Source organism: Clupea harengus, chromosome 19 (genome assembly GCF_900700415.2).
Source record: "Clupea harengus chromosome 19, Ch_v2.0.2, whole genome shotgun sequence".
Lineage (NCBI taxonomy): Eukaryota > Metazoa > Chordata > Actinopteri > Clupeiformes > Clupeidae > Clupea > Clupea harengus.
In genome coordinates, this window is record NC_045170.1 from 9987843 (window position 1) to 10004826 (window position 16984).

The following is a 16984-nucleotide window of genomic DNA, read 5'->3' on the forward strand; positions in this document are numbered from 1 at the left end:
CATGCTAAATTTACCCAGCAACCCTGCCGTCTCGGACAGGCGTCCTGAAATAAAGAGGGGATCCTTCTTCAACCTCTGTGTCGTTTCAGTAATGTAAAATGTGTATACATCCTTGTAAGTCGCTTTGGATAAAAGCGTCTGCTAAATGACTAAATGTAAATGTAGTCCTGTGGCTAAAGTACTGCACCTACATAAGGTTTTAGTTTGTGTTACTGTTAACATACATAACATTATGTCTAATGAAAAGGTGAGGGTGTAATCGCTTTCTTTGATTTGCAAGGTGAGGAGGGTACATGAAGACATGGCAAAATCTAAATCAAGAAAATGTCTTATAGAGATGTAGCAGGATAGACATACCATTGAAAGGAGTCTTTTTCTTCAGGCTCCAATCATTTATCCACCCCAATTATCACAGTCCCAATGCCAGCGCAGTAAAACCGCGCCAGTCTCATTGGCCATTACCACACTATTGGGACATCTACTGACATGTAGATTAAATTCACCTTCATCCATGTCTCTCCAAAAACAGGCTTGTAATTGGACAAGACATCTCTCAGCCGTCAAATCCAGCACGCCAGGGTTGCCGTCACGGCGTGTCTCATTTCTGCCTCAGACATCTGATTCTCTCAGCGTTTTGCAGCGGTTGGGCTGAGAGAGAGAGAGAGAGAGCAGGCGTTGGCCTACGCGTCTCATTGGACGAGCAGGGCGCCCAGAGGCAGCGAAAAATCATTCACATCCACAAGAGGCGGCTGTGAAAATTACAGCAGGTGTGCTGAAAGATAAGGAAGTCCAGGCTTGTCATATCTGCCTGACACCCAGCTGTGTCTCCAAGCCCTCCCTCTATTCCTCCCTCTTTCTTTCTCTCTCTGTCCATCCTGCCTTCTTGCAGTGTCACTATCTCGCTCGCTCTCCCTCCAGGAGCTAAATGGCCATTTCATCCTTATCTTGATATTTGTGAAGGGCAACACCTTACTTCAGTTCATAAACCTCCATATAAATCATTTATCTTCCCCAAAGCAGTTTGTGATGATACGAGTTCAGTATAGTTAACTGAATGCTGCGAGGTGTGTTAAATCTTGTTTTTCACACCTTTAATCAGGATTCATATTTGCAGTGTTCGGCAATATTCACGTTGTAAAAGTATGCTATTGGCCAACACTTTAACAATAGGAGTTCCTTCTGACTGTGGACTCTGAGACCTTCTTTGACGCAACTGGAAGGAATGTCTTCCACCATGGCTTTTAAATGATTCACCAACATTACAATACGTTTTGAAGAAACTGACATCAGTGTTGTATAGCTTACAAGATAATTGCCATGCCTTGATTTTTTTTCTTTTCTTCCCCAGTCCATTTAGCTGATAGGTTCTGTTGTGGATGGCCGTATTTCAGATCTTTTGACTGGAAGGAAATGTTTTGAAAGCCCGGTTTTAACAGCTTTGAGTCACACAGCCTTGGGGATGCGCTTCCTCTCGCTGCTGTTGTGATGACTTGAGAATCATTACCAAAACATGAATTCTGCTCTATTTCGGGAGCCGCTGTGAAGTCGTGAATACTAATCGTCTCTTAACTGGGTGAGAAATTGCCGTGATCCACGCTCCACTTTTTTTTCATACGGTCACACTTTGCAGGCTAATGTCTATGTTTGCGATGGTGCTATGAAAGGGGTACGTGCGAGAGGGCATGAAGCTCTTCAACGCCTTAATGTCGTCATGTCCATTTTATGTTCCTAAGTGCCATTTCAGTTAAACATATATGATGTGTGTTTTATGAATGTCACTGAAATGTGCAGCTTGTGCATATGGTAGACATGTTTGCTCCTACACAAGCCCCCCCCACCCCCTCTCCCTCACAGACCTGGACATCTCCTATGGTGGAAATATGCTTGTGGCTTTGCACTGTAAAATCGACCGCAGAAATACTCAGTCTCTCCCTCCTGCACGGTCACAATGGAATGTGGTCTGTGTGTGTGTGTGTGTGTGTGTAAACGTTCAACTCCGCCTGAAGAGCCGCCTAGGGCCCGCACACAATAGGGGGAAGTGACCTCATACTCTGTAACACTATGTCCTCCGGGCTTGTGCTGTTCTGTAGTTTTCACCCCACCCCCAACACCCACACACTCTCTCTCACTCACACACACACACACACACACACTCACACTCACACACACACACAAACACTCACTTCCCACATCTTCCATATGTGCACATCCACACAAACTTGCCAGCACACATATCACAACACAAACAGAAATGCATACACACAGCTCACATCCTGCTGGCTGCTGGCTGCTGGCTCCTCCTCACAATCATGAATACACAGTCACTGTCATAAACAATTGCTTACGTGCTTACACACACACACACACACACATACATACTTATACATACACACACACACACACACATACATACATATACATACACACACACACACACACACACACATATACATACACACACACATACACATACATACACGCACACACACATATAACCATACACATACATACATACATACACACACACACTCTCTCCTACAACAACATGCTGAAAGGGGTGACCTCATCTCTATCCTACTCTTCACCCCCTCTCTCCCCCCACCCCACCCTCAGAAGCCAAGGCCTCAGTCCAGCAGCAATCTGGCATGATGATTGATTGAAAGAGGGGTCGAACGAAAGGTCACTGACTGGATCACACATCTTCTCCATCTCCATGTGGTCGAGGAGGACTGGGCCCCCTTTGTGTCTGAGACGTGGCAGCACCGCAACCCAAAAGTACAATCTCAGCGAATTAGATTCAATTCGTTCATTTTTTACAGGAAACGTCCAGCTAGACACTACCCTGCTGTGGGCCGTGATGTTGAACAGGCGTATTTACTCTGCTAATGAAATGACTTGAGAGATGTGTTTACCCATCACGCTGTCTGGGGAGCGTGGTGCGGATCCGGCGAACCCGTTGCTCCAGAAATCTGTTGGATTCGGTTTGAGTTTTTGTTGGCCCCTGCAGCCGTTTGGCTAGCGGTGCCTAACTCACTGGAGAGCTGGCCTGGTTGTCTGGCCAGGCAGGCAGGCAGGCAGGCTGAGATGGCTCTCTGTTTCCCCGTGATTAAGCCGGCTCCTGGCTGGGCCTCCCCCTTTAGCCAAACACATGTCACCTGCCACACCGGTGGCGCCTGAAAGGTGAATGAGTGTAGTGGTGCAACTGTATTTATGTGTGCCTGTGTGTGTATGCTAGTGTGTGTGTATGCTAGTGTGTGTGTGTATGCTAGTGTGCGTATGCTAGTGTGCGTATGCTAGTGTGCGTATGCTAGTGTGCGTATGCTTGTGTGCGTATGCTTGTGTGCGTATGCTTGTGTGCGTATGCTTGTGTGGGTATGCTAGTGTACGTATGCTAGTGTGCGTATGCTAGTGTGCGTATGCTAGTGTGCGTATGCTAGTGTGCGTATGCTTCGGTGTGCGTATGCTTCGGTGTGCGTATGCTAGTGTGCGTATGCTTGCATGCATCTGCTGCACATCTCCTTACCTTTGTACACCTGAGAGTACTGACTCACCACGGGCCTCAGAGACTGTCGCGTCAAGGCAGGTTATTTGGTCGAATAACCACAGGGGACTGTCTCAGAGTTTCCCCCCTCTCAAAAAGAAAGCAAACAGCCTATTATTAACCACGGCAAAAAAGCGGCTTTGTCTTGCCGTTGCGGTCCACCATATCATGTTCTGGCCTGTGTCTACACGCCTTATGACAAGTGTGCATGGGAGGAACGGGCGAGCCCTGTGGTACAACTCAACTGTGTTTAGTCGCCTAAATTTGGTCTGAAACATCCTTTTGGGTCCCTAAGTGCTCTCTGGTCATGTGATTCAGCCTCGCTGTGGGTCCTATCGCCATGGTGATGAAGGTGTGGAGGGGGGTTTCGGTGTGGTGCAGGGGGTGGGGTGGGGGGGGGGGGGGGTGCTCTTGTGAAGCGTCTGGAGATGGAGGGTGTGATTACGCAGCCATGAGTCACTGCAAAGTAGGGAGAAACAAGAGAAGACGCAGTGTGACCCACTGTCAGTAGTTATCGCTCTGTGACTCAGAAGAGGAGACGAGCAGAGAAAGAGAGTGAAAGAGCGAGGGAGAGAGTCAGGGCGAGGGAGCGAATGAGCACGAGGAAAAAGAAGGAGTCTGTCTGTGGAGACCGTGGGGGCTGCTCCACTGGGAGGCTGTTTGTGTGCTGAATGACACGCCTGTCTCCGGTTCTCGGGCCGCGGCACACAGAAGAGCCCTTGTGGCCGAGCAGCCGGCCCCCACCTCTCCACGGTCCCCTCGAGGCCCTCTAGGTACAGTGAGAAATACCTTTTGCCCAGACTCTGCATTGCAGTAGCTGGGTATTATCCCTCTCTTTCTCTCTCTCGCTCTCTCTCTCTCTCTCTCTCTCTCTCTCTCTCTCTCTCTCTCTCTCTCTCTCTCTCTCTCTCTCTCACTTGCACACTCACTCCCACACTCACTCTCCTCACTCTGCTTCTGGGTCTGTCCCCTCACTTGACCCCCTCTCTCCTCTCCTCCTTCTCTCTCTCACTTTTTCTCTTACTTTCTCTCTCTTGCTTTTTCTCTCTCTCTCTCTCTCACTCCCACACTCACTCTCTCCTCACTCTGCTTCTGGGTCTGTCCCCTCACTTGCCTCCCTCTCTCCTCTCCTCCTTCTCTCTCCCACTCTTTCTCTTTCTCTCTCTCTCTCTCTCTCTCTCTCTCTCTCTCTCTCTCTCTCTCTCTCAACATGGCACTTTTTGGAGAGGAAACAAACACAGCTCTGTTCATTTATACAAGGATATTAAGGATACCGAATTCCATCTTAGCCGAGCGAGCCGAAAGTTTACTCAACACATGGCCCTGCCAGGGGCCTGAAACAAAGCAAGAGCTTGGCGTCTGCTAGGCTAATCAGATGATGTAAACTCTGCTCGCCCAGATCTGGATATCAGCTAGCGCTCGGAGACAGGAGGATGGGGGTCTGGGGAGGTAGATGACCTCAGAATGAGGAGTAGAAAAAAAGGAATAGAAAAGAAAAGAGAAAAAAAAGACTTAATGGAAAATGGCCATTTCAGTTATGGCAAAGATGCAGAAACCATTAATGGCGGAAGAGTGCTAGCTAGTGTTGAGTTACAGCCCTTTTGTGCTCTTGCTAGTGCTTTAATAGAATGATCTGAAACGGGTTTGAAGATTGTTGAAAGAACCGGAGATTGACTTGACCATTTGTCTGAGTAAACAGGAGTATATCCTGTTCATGTCTTGTTATTTGTCGAACAAAACTGTATGGCTTTCGATTGATGATTCTGAAAACTGGCATTGTAGCGAAATCTTTGTGTTTCAGAAACTCTCAAGATTGTTGTTTGGAGTTTTAACTTTGCAGACCTGCTCTGTGTCACAGACGGAGGGTATAGTTTCAGTCTTGTGTCTTGAGTCTTGTGCCTCACAGAGTCCAGAGCTACTGTATCTTGCCTGCCTGCCTGCCTGCCTTCCTGCCTGCCTGCCTGTCTGCCTGTCTGCCTGTCTGTCTGTCTGTCTGTCTGTCTGCCTGGCAGGCAGATTAAGGCCAGGAAATACTCTGCCACTAGTGGGCGCACTCAGCCTGTCGGCAAGCACCGCCACTGTGGAACACTCTGCAGGCACCCTTCTAAATGTCTTCTTGAGCTCCGCTAGATTCTGTCCAGGGGTAGCTTACCTACACTGTTATACCCCATTTCTTTATTTCTCTTTATCTCTCTTTCTGTCTGTCTTTTTGTCTTCTCTCTGTTGGCTTGCTCCCTCTTTCTCTGTCTCTCTGTCTTTCGTCTCACATTTCTGTATCCCGAGCTTATAGTTCATTCTTGTGATATTTCTTACCATATCTTGCCTATATATAGAAAAAGCTGCTAGCCCCAGCTGAACCAACAGTCAGGTGTTTTGGCAGCCGTAAAAAAAAAAAAAAAGTTGAGAATGAAGGAGCTGAGCGAGGAGGAGAGCACACTCTTGAGGGAGTCGGTGTTTGCTAATCTCCGGAGTGTGTGATTAAGCAGCTTTTTATCCTCCGTTCCGCTGCCTGTCAGAATGCTTGGGTTCCCTGTGAATGGAATGCTAAGCTGCTTGAATATCACACAGAAAAAGTGGAGCCGAGGCTCCTGTTGCTGCTAGAGTAACCTTGAGCAGTTGACTTCCCCTGGCGAGCATCAAGGTTAAGAAGCACCGGAAAGCAAGTTTTTTGTTTTGTTTTGTTTTGGTTTTTTCTCTCTCTTGGATGTTTTACAGACATCTGTAAGATGAGAGAAATGTAGTGAACAGTCAGGCTTTATTAGACAGCCATTGTAAGGTTTCTCACAAGCGATATTTTGAGGAGCTGGCTATAAGACTTAGCTGTGGCTTATTCACAGAGGAGGTTGGCACCAGGAAAGACATGAGGGATGTTTTTCTTCCATTCAGGCTTTTGAAAGGACGGCAACTTTTTTTGGAGGTGACTTGCATAATGCCCACCTGCACGTGGAGCTGCCTCCCTCACATGTCTGCAGATGGGCCTTTCAAACTAGGCCTAATCCCAGATTTGTTTGTGTTGTTGTGGGAGATTGAAAAGTCCTAAACAACCAAGTAATAAATAAATAAATAAATAAATTGAATAAAGAACAAAGACTTCAAAGTCCCAAAGAAGTGAATCGGCGCTCACGCTGCTCAGCTTTAACTAAACAAATCAAGTCCATATTTTTTCCAGAGCAACACAGAGGACTCCTAGCGGCGTTGTTTAGCCTTATCTCCTCAGGAGTGTGCTTGCATGGAAAGATTTACTCTGCTTGTCATCCAGTCTGTGGAGATGAAGCACACACGGCCTTATTTATTTTGTTTGAAGCCCTGTTGTGTGCGTGTGTGTGTGTGTGTTCGTGCGTGCGTGTGTGTGTGTGTGCGTGCGTGCGTGCGTGCGTGCGTGCGTGCGTGCGTGCGTGCGTGCGTGTGTGTGTGTGTGTGAGAGAGAGAGAGTGTGTTTTCCCCCTCCACAGGTTTGCCAGCTCAGACATACAGCAGCAGGAGGCGTTTTGGTGTCAAGGTCGATAAAAAAAGCCCAAATCTAGCGTGCCACAGCCACTCGAGAGTGATGAAAGGGAAAACACTTCTTTGTGCGTCTGCTGGAGGCATGCAGGCTTTTTAGAATGCCATTAACCAAAAGGCCCCACTGGAGGTGTCATGAATATTTTCTCCTCTGAAAGTGTAGCACGCTGTTGTGGTACCCTCAGCTTTTTTCATACAAGCAGCGCACTAATGAGATGAGGACTCCCTGTGGGCCCGAGCGTGACTGAATGCACCTTAAAATATAATTTGGATTGGTGCTTTATTTTCAAGAAAGAGATATGGTGGAGCATGCGCTCACAAAAAGAAAGCCAACAAACATTAGCAGAGCATTCATAGATCACACTGGGGGAAATAAACAAATTGGGTGTTTTATTAGTGAGTATACAAGTTTCATTAGTGAGAGCGCATGGTGATCGGGATCATTTGTCGTTATTAGCTATGCGAAACACCTCCCCATCGAATCAGTGGAATTACTGCAATCATTTTTACATCCGTTTCCATTTCATGCCATGCAGTCATAATAATGACAGTTCCCCCATCTTTTCCTTGTCGATGAACTGTGCTGTATTATTCCAAGCCCAGTATGGGTTATATGAAGACTCGGAGTTCAGGAAAATGAACGTCTCGCATGTTAATTCACAATCTGATTTGATCACAATATTTTTCCTACGATACAGATATATCACAGCGCAAGAAAAGGTATGCTATTTTACAAAACAGAAACAGTGTAGAACGTTCATTCTAATCCCAGCCAGTCACTGTGAAAGGCCTAGTCTGATGCAAAGTCTTCTTACTGCCAGTTATAATTGCTTTTAAATGAATATTACTATATCAAGAACCCCGGACCTGGGGATGGAGGATAGTGATGCTCTAAATTCGTTTTTAAAATGCCCTGAATCTGAAAAGAATGTATCTGTTTGATATTGTCCCACCCGTAATGTATTCTGATGAGTATCCTGGAGAAACTGAAGAGCATGTAGGCGTATTGTACTGCACAAAAGGCCCGATTCCACGGCTTAATCACTGTTAACATGAAAACATGTCCTAGAAATAGAACCAGCATGAACACCCCCCCAGCCTTTGATTGAAAAGTTGGTCTTTGGAGTTCATTCAAGAACTCTTGTCGCCCCAAGGGATTCTTTTCAGTTCATATTCATTGAATGCGGTCACATTTTCAACATTAAGCAGGGGCTCACCTGCCCTCTCCAAAAGTGATTTGGATGACGACTGTGTTTTTCCAAAACTGTATAATTTCATGTCTCCATCAGCAGCTTGCTGGCAGTCAGCCATTTAAACCTGCTCATCTCCGAGTAATTAAAATCACACCTCCTGCCTTACTTAGTCTTAGATGAGGCTGGGGATTTCTCCAAAACTGTTGCTGCAGGGTTTGCCCAAAGTGCAATGTCTGCTCTGTGTTCTGTGTTCTGTGTCTGTCTTTGGGTTCTTGCTAACAGGACTCTATTGAAGTTGTATGACCATGGAAAACGCTCTGGTCTGTTTGATTCAGTTAGCAATTTGAAGAAAAATATAAGCCATGCCGCAGTTTTTTTTTTTTTTTTTTTTTTTTAATAAATTAATTATGAGAGGGAAACAAAGACACTTTGAAAGAAGAACCCATTAGGGTTGTGGTCGTGTTTCAAGCTTCTATTTTCATACTTAAAAAAAAAAAAGAATACAGATGCTTTTTGGCTTCCTCTGAAATCGTACCCGCCTTCCGTGATATTTTTGTATTTGACTCAAACCAAATGTTTTGCCCCCATGTCATTTTTAAGAGGCTTGGAAATATTTAGTACAGTGTGTCATGGTTTTCCTCTCCCTGAGTCTTTTCAGTGTCTGTGTGTGTGTGACTTTCTAATTCTAGAGAATCAATGCTGTTACATCTTATAGTGTACATTTAAAGCCATCAAAGCAAGCTACTCTTAAGCAACTAGCAAACGATCAGGCTACGTAAAATGACGAAACTGTCACACTCTAAACCGAAGCATATGTGAAGCCGTGTCATTATGTTTCGCTTTAGCCTCACGTGCAGGAACTCCAGGGGCCATTTTTTTGTTGGCTAGCGAGTGAGCGAGCAAGGGTGGGAGGGAAGCCTTTCCCGTCGTTCCGCTTTGATCTCCTCCTCCTCCTCCTCCAGAGTGTCTGGTCTCCCCCTCGGGCCTTGAAGGCACCCCTGCCCCAAAGGAAGTTCCAGTCCGGTTCCTGTGCTGAGGTCACGCATGCCATCAGCAGTGATACTCACTGAGAGGTTAGCCTGTTAGCTTAGCGTTTCCTGCTGCAGGGATCTTCCCTGGGTGAAAAACAGTCAAAACATGAGCTTTACTATCCCCCCTCGTCGAATGGGGAAAGGGAATTTAATTCAGCCTCTCAGCAACCTGAGCTGATCTTTTTGTCACACCGCATGCGCGGTTACAGCAGATAAGATTTTTTATTTTTTGCACTGCGTCAGACTGTTTGTATTGTCCAGGGGCTGTGGAGCGGAGTTGTAAGTACAGCTGCGTCTCACAGCCCAGGGAGAGATAAAAAGTCTATTTTCAATCCATCTAGGCGTACAGTGATTTGAAGGACTGAGCATAGTGTGTAAGCTAGTAGCGTAACCACCTAACCCACTTTCCGTCAAGATTGGCCTACATCGCCTTATGTGTGGGAGATCTTCTGCCGTCTTTCTGCCGGTTTAGGTTCCCAGATCAATAGAGAGACACAGGGAGCGCTACATTTTCCTTACTGTAGGTTCAAGCTGTAACCTTGTGGGTACTTTTACTGTGTGTTTGGAGAGGCATTACTCACCCCCCCACCCCATGCCCACCCCTCCTCCACCACGCTGGTCACTGATGTGTGTTCTTCACTGCTCCTCCAGTTCTGTGTCTCTTAAGACTAATCCCTGGCTTCCCTTAAACTAGGTCACGTGTCAATCACCCAGGAGTGAATGGGGAATACCGCTGGACTCCTGGCTCTGGTAGTGTCCACGGCTGCCCATGGCTTCACGTGCAGTCTGACCAGGGCAGCTCTCCCACAGCACTCAAACAAGGCCCCCGATTGATGCTTCACCAAGGGCCGTTTTGAGAAGATTAGATTTCGAGGACAGAAATATGGCAGATATTGGAGCGATCCACACACCCCCCCCTGCCCCCCCCCCCACATCCTCCTAGTGCTTTTCCACCACTGTAATCTGCCTTTAATTCCTTCCCCAGCCTCTCTCTCTCTCTCTCTTGTTTGTTTGGTTGTTTGTTTATTTATTTATTTATTTATATTGGAGTGGGCGGAAGAGAAGGATATGGAGGAAGTTGTCGGGCAGCCAAGCCAGGCAATGGTGTTTTTCATGCACTGTGTTTGCTTGTGGTTTGGCAGTTCAGCATTGTTAGTGATTGGATGAGTAGCATTAGCGGTGGCTAGCTGAGCCACTGAAAGTGCAGCTACAGCTGGAGATAGATCGGGCTCTCTGGCCACAGCCCCTATAGCCAGCACTGTTAATGGGCACCCAGTGATGGATGGCCTTTTATGTGTCTGACATGTGATTCTCCCCCACCTTTTGTCTTTCTCCTAGTCTCTCTTTTTCTTTCTCTCTCTCTCTCTCTCTCTCTCTCTCTCTCTCTCTCTCTCTCTGTGTCACTATCTCTCACTCTCTCTCTCACTATCTCCCGTGTGATCTGTCTGTCTCGGTCTCTCCCAAGTTGCTCTCGGACTCCCTTTTGCTCTGTGGCTTATCGGCCTGTCGTTTTTCTTTTCTCCGTCTCTCTGTTGCACTCTGCCACCTACCACCTTCTTTTCTCTTCCTTCCTTCCTTTTCCCTTTGGTTCCTTCTCCTCTTTCTCTCTCTCCTTCCTTTTCCCTTTGGTTCCTTCTCCTCTTTCTCTCTCTCCTTCCTTTTCCCTTTGGTTCCTTCTCCTCTTTCTCTCTCTCCTCCCTCTTCCCTCGGGCTCCAAATCAGAGACAAAAGCCCCCCCCTCCTCCCTCCCTCCTTGCCTCTCTCCCGCCCTCTCTGTTACTCCCTCCCTCTCTCCCCCTTCCTCTTGTTTCCTCCTCCCCCTCCCCTGACTCTCTCTCTCTCTCTCTCTCTCCCTCCTTTCTCATTTGAAGGCTGTCTGTTTGCCGTGTGCATACTCTCGCGCACACGCACGCAAGCACACACACTCACACATGCGCGCATACACACACACACACACACACACACACATGCACACGGATACGCACACACACAGACATTTCCATCTGCGAGAGACCGGGAAGGCTTTTCTCCATGGCAGGACTGACTTGTTATTAGCTTGGCTGAAGCTGTGGCTGGTGAGAAAGAGGGCAGCTCGCACATGGGAGATCTTCTCTGGGCTCTTTGTGTGCTAAGGAACAGATCTGTGGGATAATATCACCGTGCACTCGCTCAGACCCCCGGAGCACGACTCTCTCTCGCGCTCGCTCTCTCTCTCTCTCTCTCTCTCTCTATCTGTCTGTCTCTGTCTCTCTCTCGCTGGCTCGCTCTTTCATGGAAGGACTATACCACGGTAAGCTGCCATTCCCTCTGCTCTCCCTCATCTGCCATGACTGTTTGCAGGTGAATGTGTGTGTGTGTGTGTGTGTGTGTGTGTGTGTGTGTGTGTGTGTGTGTGTGTGTGTGTGTGTGTGTGTGTGTGTGTGTGTGTGTGTGTCTCCGTGCGTGCGGGTGTTTGAGGGAGTCTACTCATTTCTTTCTTGTGCAGTTTTTTATGCCTGGGTCTGTGAAACTAGCATTGGTCTTTTTGCTCCTGTGTGTGTGTGTGTGCGTGTAAGTGTGAGCGAGAGAGTGAGAGTGAGTGAGAGATTGCCGTGGCACTTTTCTGCAACAGTCGCCCCAACTGTAAGCAATATGAAATTGCCTCTCATTGCACCACTGCAGTGCACTCTTAGCTAAAGTGGCTGATGGGGAATGATGGGATTAGACGTTATGTTATTTTTAGGGTCTCATTGATTTCAGCCATTTCAACCACGTGGCACTCGGCTCTACAGTAAAATAACCAAAATAAAATGAAATATAACAAATCAAAATAAGTGCAATAAACAAATGAGAGAGTTGCATCTTTTTTATTTATTTTTTATTTTGTGCAACACATCAGCAGTTCTCTCCGGATCAAACGGATAAAACAGATAAAAGTGTGTGATCAGCTCTTCTGGCGACTGTGATTCTTCTTGAGCTGAGCGTAGCAGTGCATCCCAGAGTCGAATTAGCGAGCGTTGCTCAGAGGATCCACTCAGGGCCATATCAGTGTTTGGATGCTGACCTAGGATGTGATGGTGTCAGGCCCTGTTGTTGACCTGAAGTGAGGGAGGGAGGGAGGGAGGGAGGGAGGACGGGGTTGGAGTGCCTCTCACTTAACGAGCGTGGGGCATGGATGAGGACGTGTCAGTGTGATTAATTGGTGTGTTCATTTGCGTGAAATTTTGTGAGTGTGCACGTGGGTTTTTTTTTTTGAGGGTTTGTGTGTGAGTGAGAGAGAGAGTATATATGTGTGTGTGTGTGTGTTGGTAGGATGCCTGATGGCATTTGTGTTTTGAATGTGCACACAAGATCATGATGCTTTTTCTGGCCTGTGTCATCCCACTCTAAATATTTAATGCTGTTTTTATCATTTCCGTCTATCCTGAAATATTGATGAGGAATATTCACTAAACAAGCATCATTTGCCTGGCTCCAGAACCCCCCACCCATCCCCCGTCCCCTACCCCAAGCGCTTTTGACACACTGCCCTAACTAGGTGAGCGGTCTGCGGAGGCCCCGTTAGCACGTCTGCCTCTGTGTGGTTCTAGTGTTGAGACATGTTCGGCCCTGCTCTTGGCAGATTGATTACAGTGAGGTAATACTCCATCTGGTAGGCGTTTCACAGACCGCACCGCTGACGACTGTTGTCCATTCGTAATGCATTTTACTCATTACAGATATTGGAAAATATTGATGGCCTGTCCTTGTTGGTTTGTGACACCTGGACCATTTTGTTTGTGTGAATCTGTGTGTGTTGAATGTGTGCAAATGTGTGTGTGTGTGAATGTGTGTGAGTGCGTGTGTGTGTAAGCAAGAGAGAGGGAGAGATCGTCCTGAGTGTGCATGCATGAATGAATGAGAGACCATTGTGGATGCTATGCATTATATTTCTATACGACCTTGATACATACATGCATTCATTTTCCAGTCCAGGGACGGGGGGCATGAATGCCTGATTGAATGTAGCCATTTTGGCAGGTGTCAAGGGCCCAGAGGGGGGGGGGCCTGACTGTTGGCCCGGGGCCCTTGTATGAGCCACGCTCCACTGAACCTCCACTGTCCTGGGGGGGAGACAGAGCATCCAGAAGGGGCGTGGAGTGAGGGCGAGCCAATGCCCATTAACTACAGTTCACCGCTGATCCAGCAGCGGCAGCTTCTATTGTTGTTTATCAGAAGGTGTGGTTGCACTTCTATTGTTGTTTATTATAAGGTGTGATTGCACGTACAGAACAATAATTTTATTTGTACCCAGGACCATGGGACATGGGCTGAAACATACAGTTAGCATTAAACAAGTGCTCTGAAGGCTCCTTTTTTTTCTGAACATTTCACGCCTCATTGGTGTCTGAAGATTGGCCGGAATCCCTGTGGTAGCTTGTGCAGTTCTTCCTCAATTACTCTTGAGGTCTTCCAGAATGCATATTTGGCACAGCTCTATGCTTTCATAGCACTTACCTTAAAGATGGTCACTGTCACAAGTGACCGTAAGTGTAACTGCTTGGAGTAGCTGTCTTCCGCTGACCACTGTCAAACAATGAGCTCATTGGAACCGATTGATAACACACACACACACACACACACACTCACACTCACACTCACACACACACAGCTCTTATAGAACTCCATTATGTTAAATACAATCCTTCTTCATTGTGTCATGATACTTCCTGAGCTGCAGGCTGGTCCCATCGCTGCAGTGTGCGGTAACTTAATTTTTCATGAGTGCTAAATTGCTCTAATCCCCCCTGACCTCTCTGCACTCTGCGACCGCTGTGGAAGTGTAGTGCGCATCGGCGTCTCCCTCTTTTCCGGCACATTCTCAAGCCGACAGTCAACCTGGCCCGTGTTTGGTTGTTTTACTTCTTTTTTTTTCCCGGCGGTCGGAGTAACCTTGTGAGACATCCCTGCTTTGTCAGCATCTGGCAGTCCTCTCTGAAACACACACACACACACACACACACACACACACACACACACACACACACACACACACACACACACACACACACACACACACACACACATACACACACACAGACAAAACAGGAGCATCATGGGTAATCATGGCTGCATACCAGATAAAGGCCTCTCCTCTCACAGTGGTGCTCAGGGTCCCTGGAATGGTCCCTGGAATGGTGCTAGGGCCGTCCAGTTGGGCGGGCGGGCGGGCGGTCGGGCAGGCAGGGGCCCTCCTCTTCAGTGAGTGCCAGAGAGAGGACTCAACACAGGGACATAAATTAGGTTCAATCAGGTCAGTTCTGGATAAAGGTGGATCTCAGGGCTAGCAGACAGCAAGGAGCCTGGAGGATTATTGCTCCTGTGTGTGTGTGTGTGTGTGTGTGTGTGTGTGTGAGAGAGAGAGAGAGAGAGATGGTGCGTGCGTGTGTGTGTGTGTGTGTGTGTGTGTGAGAGAGAGAGAATGTGTGTGTGTGAGAGAGAAAGAGAGAGAGAGAGAGATGGTGCGTGTGTGTGTGCTCTTGATTCACTTTTCATTCTTGTGAAAAACTATCTCCGGTCAGACTCTGTGTTACTGTGCAGGGCCAGCAGGTCATGGAGTTTGTGCGTGTGTGTGCGTGTGTGTGTGTGAGAGAGAGAGCAAACGGCAGTGCTGCTGACCTCTGCAGTGGTTCCTGGCCTGCGGTGTGTTTGGTCTTCTGATGAGCAGGTTATTTATACTGTACTTGGAACCCAGGAGTTTGGCCTCGGCCCGTGCCCACCAGAAACTGATTAAGGGGCCAGATAGATAGAGTAGCAGCTAGACCAATGGGGGGATAGAGTAGCAGCTAGACCAATAGTAAGATAGATAGAGTAGCAGCTAGACCAATGGTAAGATAGATAGAGTAGCAGCTAGACCAATGGTAAGATAGATAGAGGGGCAGCTAGACCAATGGTGGGATAGATCGAGTAGCAGCTAGGCCAATGGTAAGATAGATGGAGTAGCAGCTAGACCAATGGTAAGATAGATAGAGTAGCAGCTAGGCCAATGGTAAGATAGATAGAGTAGCAGCTAGGCCAATGGAGAGCCAAAGAGGAGTGCTAGCAGAGAAGAAAGACATACAGAGGGAGCTAGGAACAGAATGAGAGAGATAGCTCAAGACTGTATAGGAAGAAGAGAAGAGAACAGAATGAGAGAGATAGCTCAAGACTGTATAGGAAGAAGAGAAGAGAACAGAATGAGAGAGATAGCTCAAGACTGTATAGGAAGAAGAGAAGAGAACAGAATGAGAGAGATAGCTGAAGACTGTATAGGAAGAAGAGAACAGAACAGAATGAGAGAGATAGCTCAAGACTGTATAGGGAGAAGAGAACAGAATGAGAGAGATAGCTCGAGACTGTATAGGAAGAAGATAAGAGAACAGAATGAGAGAGATAGCTGAAGACTGTATAGGAAGAAGAGAAGATAAGAGAACAGAATGAGAGAGATCGCTGAAGACTGTATAGGAAGAAGAGAACAGAAGAGCAGAGGGACTAGCTGAGAAGACGGGGAGATGGTTGGTGAGGAGGGTGAGAGAAAATTCCGGGGAGATCGCCTTCACAAAGCCCTTTATTCCCCACGCCTCCAGTCAACTCATCTCCTCTGCAATTACCCTGCTCTGTAATTGTGTGTGTGCATGTGTGTGCATATATATATGTGTGCGTGTGTGTGTGTGTGTGTGAGCATGAGCATGAGCGCACACACGCTGCTCTCCAAACACAGCCGAAGACCACGGGCCTTCCCGGCAAAACAAAAGCTCCCAGTGTCTCCAAAACGTGAATCCAAAACCACGGCCCCAAAATTGCAATATCGGAAAAGACCTGAGTGTGGCTATTTTAAGACGGGGGTGTGTGTGTGTGTCTGTCTGTGTGGGTGTGTTTGTGTGTGTGTGGGGGGGGGGTTGTAATTCCATCAGCTATCAGGGTAGGTGAACAATCCTTTATAATTACAGGGGGAAACAACAGACCCCAGCAATTGATCTGCAATTGATCTGTGATGGGCTTACAGTAATGGTTCTTAATGTGATGGGCAGCCCAGTGAAAGCAACTCACATTAGGTCCCTCTCTCACATTTTACGTTCCCTTGAGCATGTGTTTTCAAAGGATTTCATCCTTTGGGACTGATGCTTGGAGTTGAACTGATTCTTAATCCGACTGCACTTATAAACATGCAGTCTCAAATACACACTCTCACTCTCAGTCTCACAAAATCAAAACACCTGAACACCGAATCTGCGGTTCTGTGAGTTGACAAGTGTTTGCCCGTTTCACACACGCATTCTTGATCAAGTTGGTCCCACACATAGTCACATACACACTTCACATATACAGTACACATATAGTTACTTGACAGTCTCAAACCAGTTGACCCCCTCCAACCACACACACACACATACTCACTCTCTCACTCTCTCTCTCTCTCTCTCTCACACAGACACACTCACGTACTTTCTCTCTTTCACACACACACACACACACACACACACACACACACACACACACACACACACACACACACACACACACAGACACACTCACTCTCTCTCTCACACACAGACACACTCACGTACTCTCTCTCTTTCACACACACACACACACACACACACACACACACACACACACACACACACACACACAGACACAGACACACTCTCTCTCTCTCTCTCACACACACACAGACACACTCTCTCCCTCACACACACACACACACACACAGGCACACT

General features: G+C 47.3%; 1 protein-coding gene across 20 annotated transcripts in view; it reads left to right on the top strand.

The window, feature by feature from the left end:
• The window catches only part of ptk2aa (protein tyrosine kinase 2aa), a 92107-nt gene that overhangs the window by 5146 nt on the left and 69977 nt on the right, over window positions 1-16984 (top strand). For 5 of the 20 annotated variants that reach the window (XM_031586618.2, XM_031586628.2, XM_031586620.2 and 2 more), the window contains exon 1: window positions 11217-11556. The exons of 1 other annotated variant lie outside the window; for it this stretch is intronic. In XM_031586618.2, coding sequence (XP_031442478.1) covers window positions 11538-11556 — 19 coding nt within the window. In that variant the 5' untranslated portion in view covers window positions 11217-11537. Of the gene's footprint in view, window positions 1-11215; window positions 11557-16984 lie in introns of those variants that run through there. 14 more of the 20 variants (XM_031586622.2, XM_031586625.2, XM_031586626.2 and 11 more) reach the window with 4 other exon arrangements.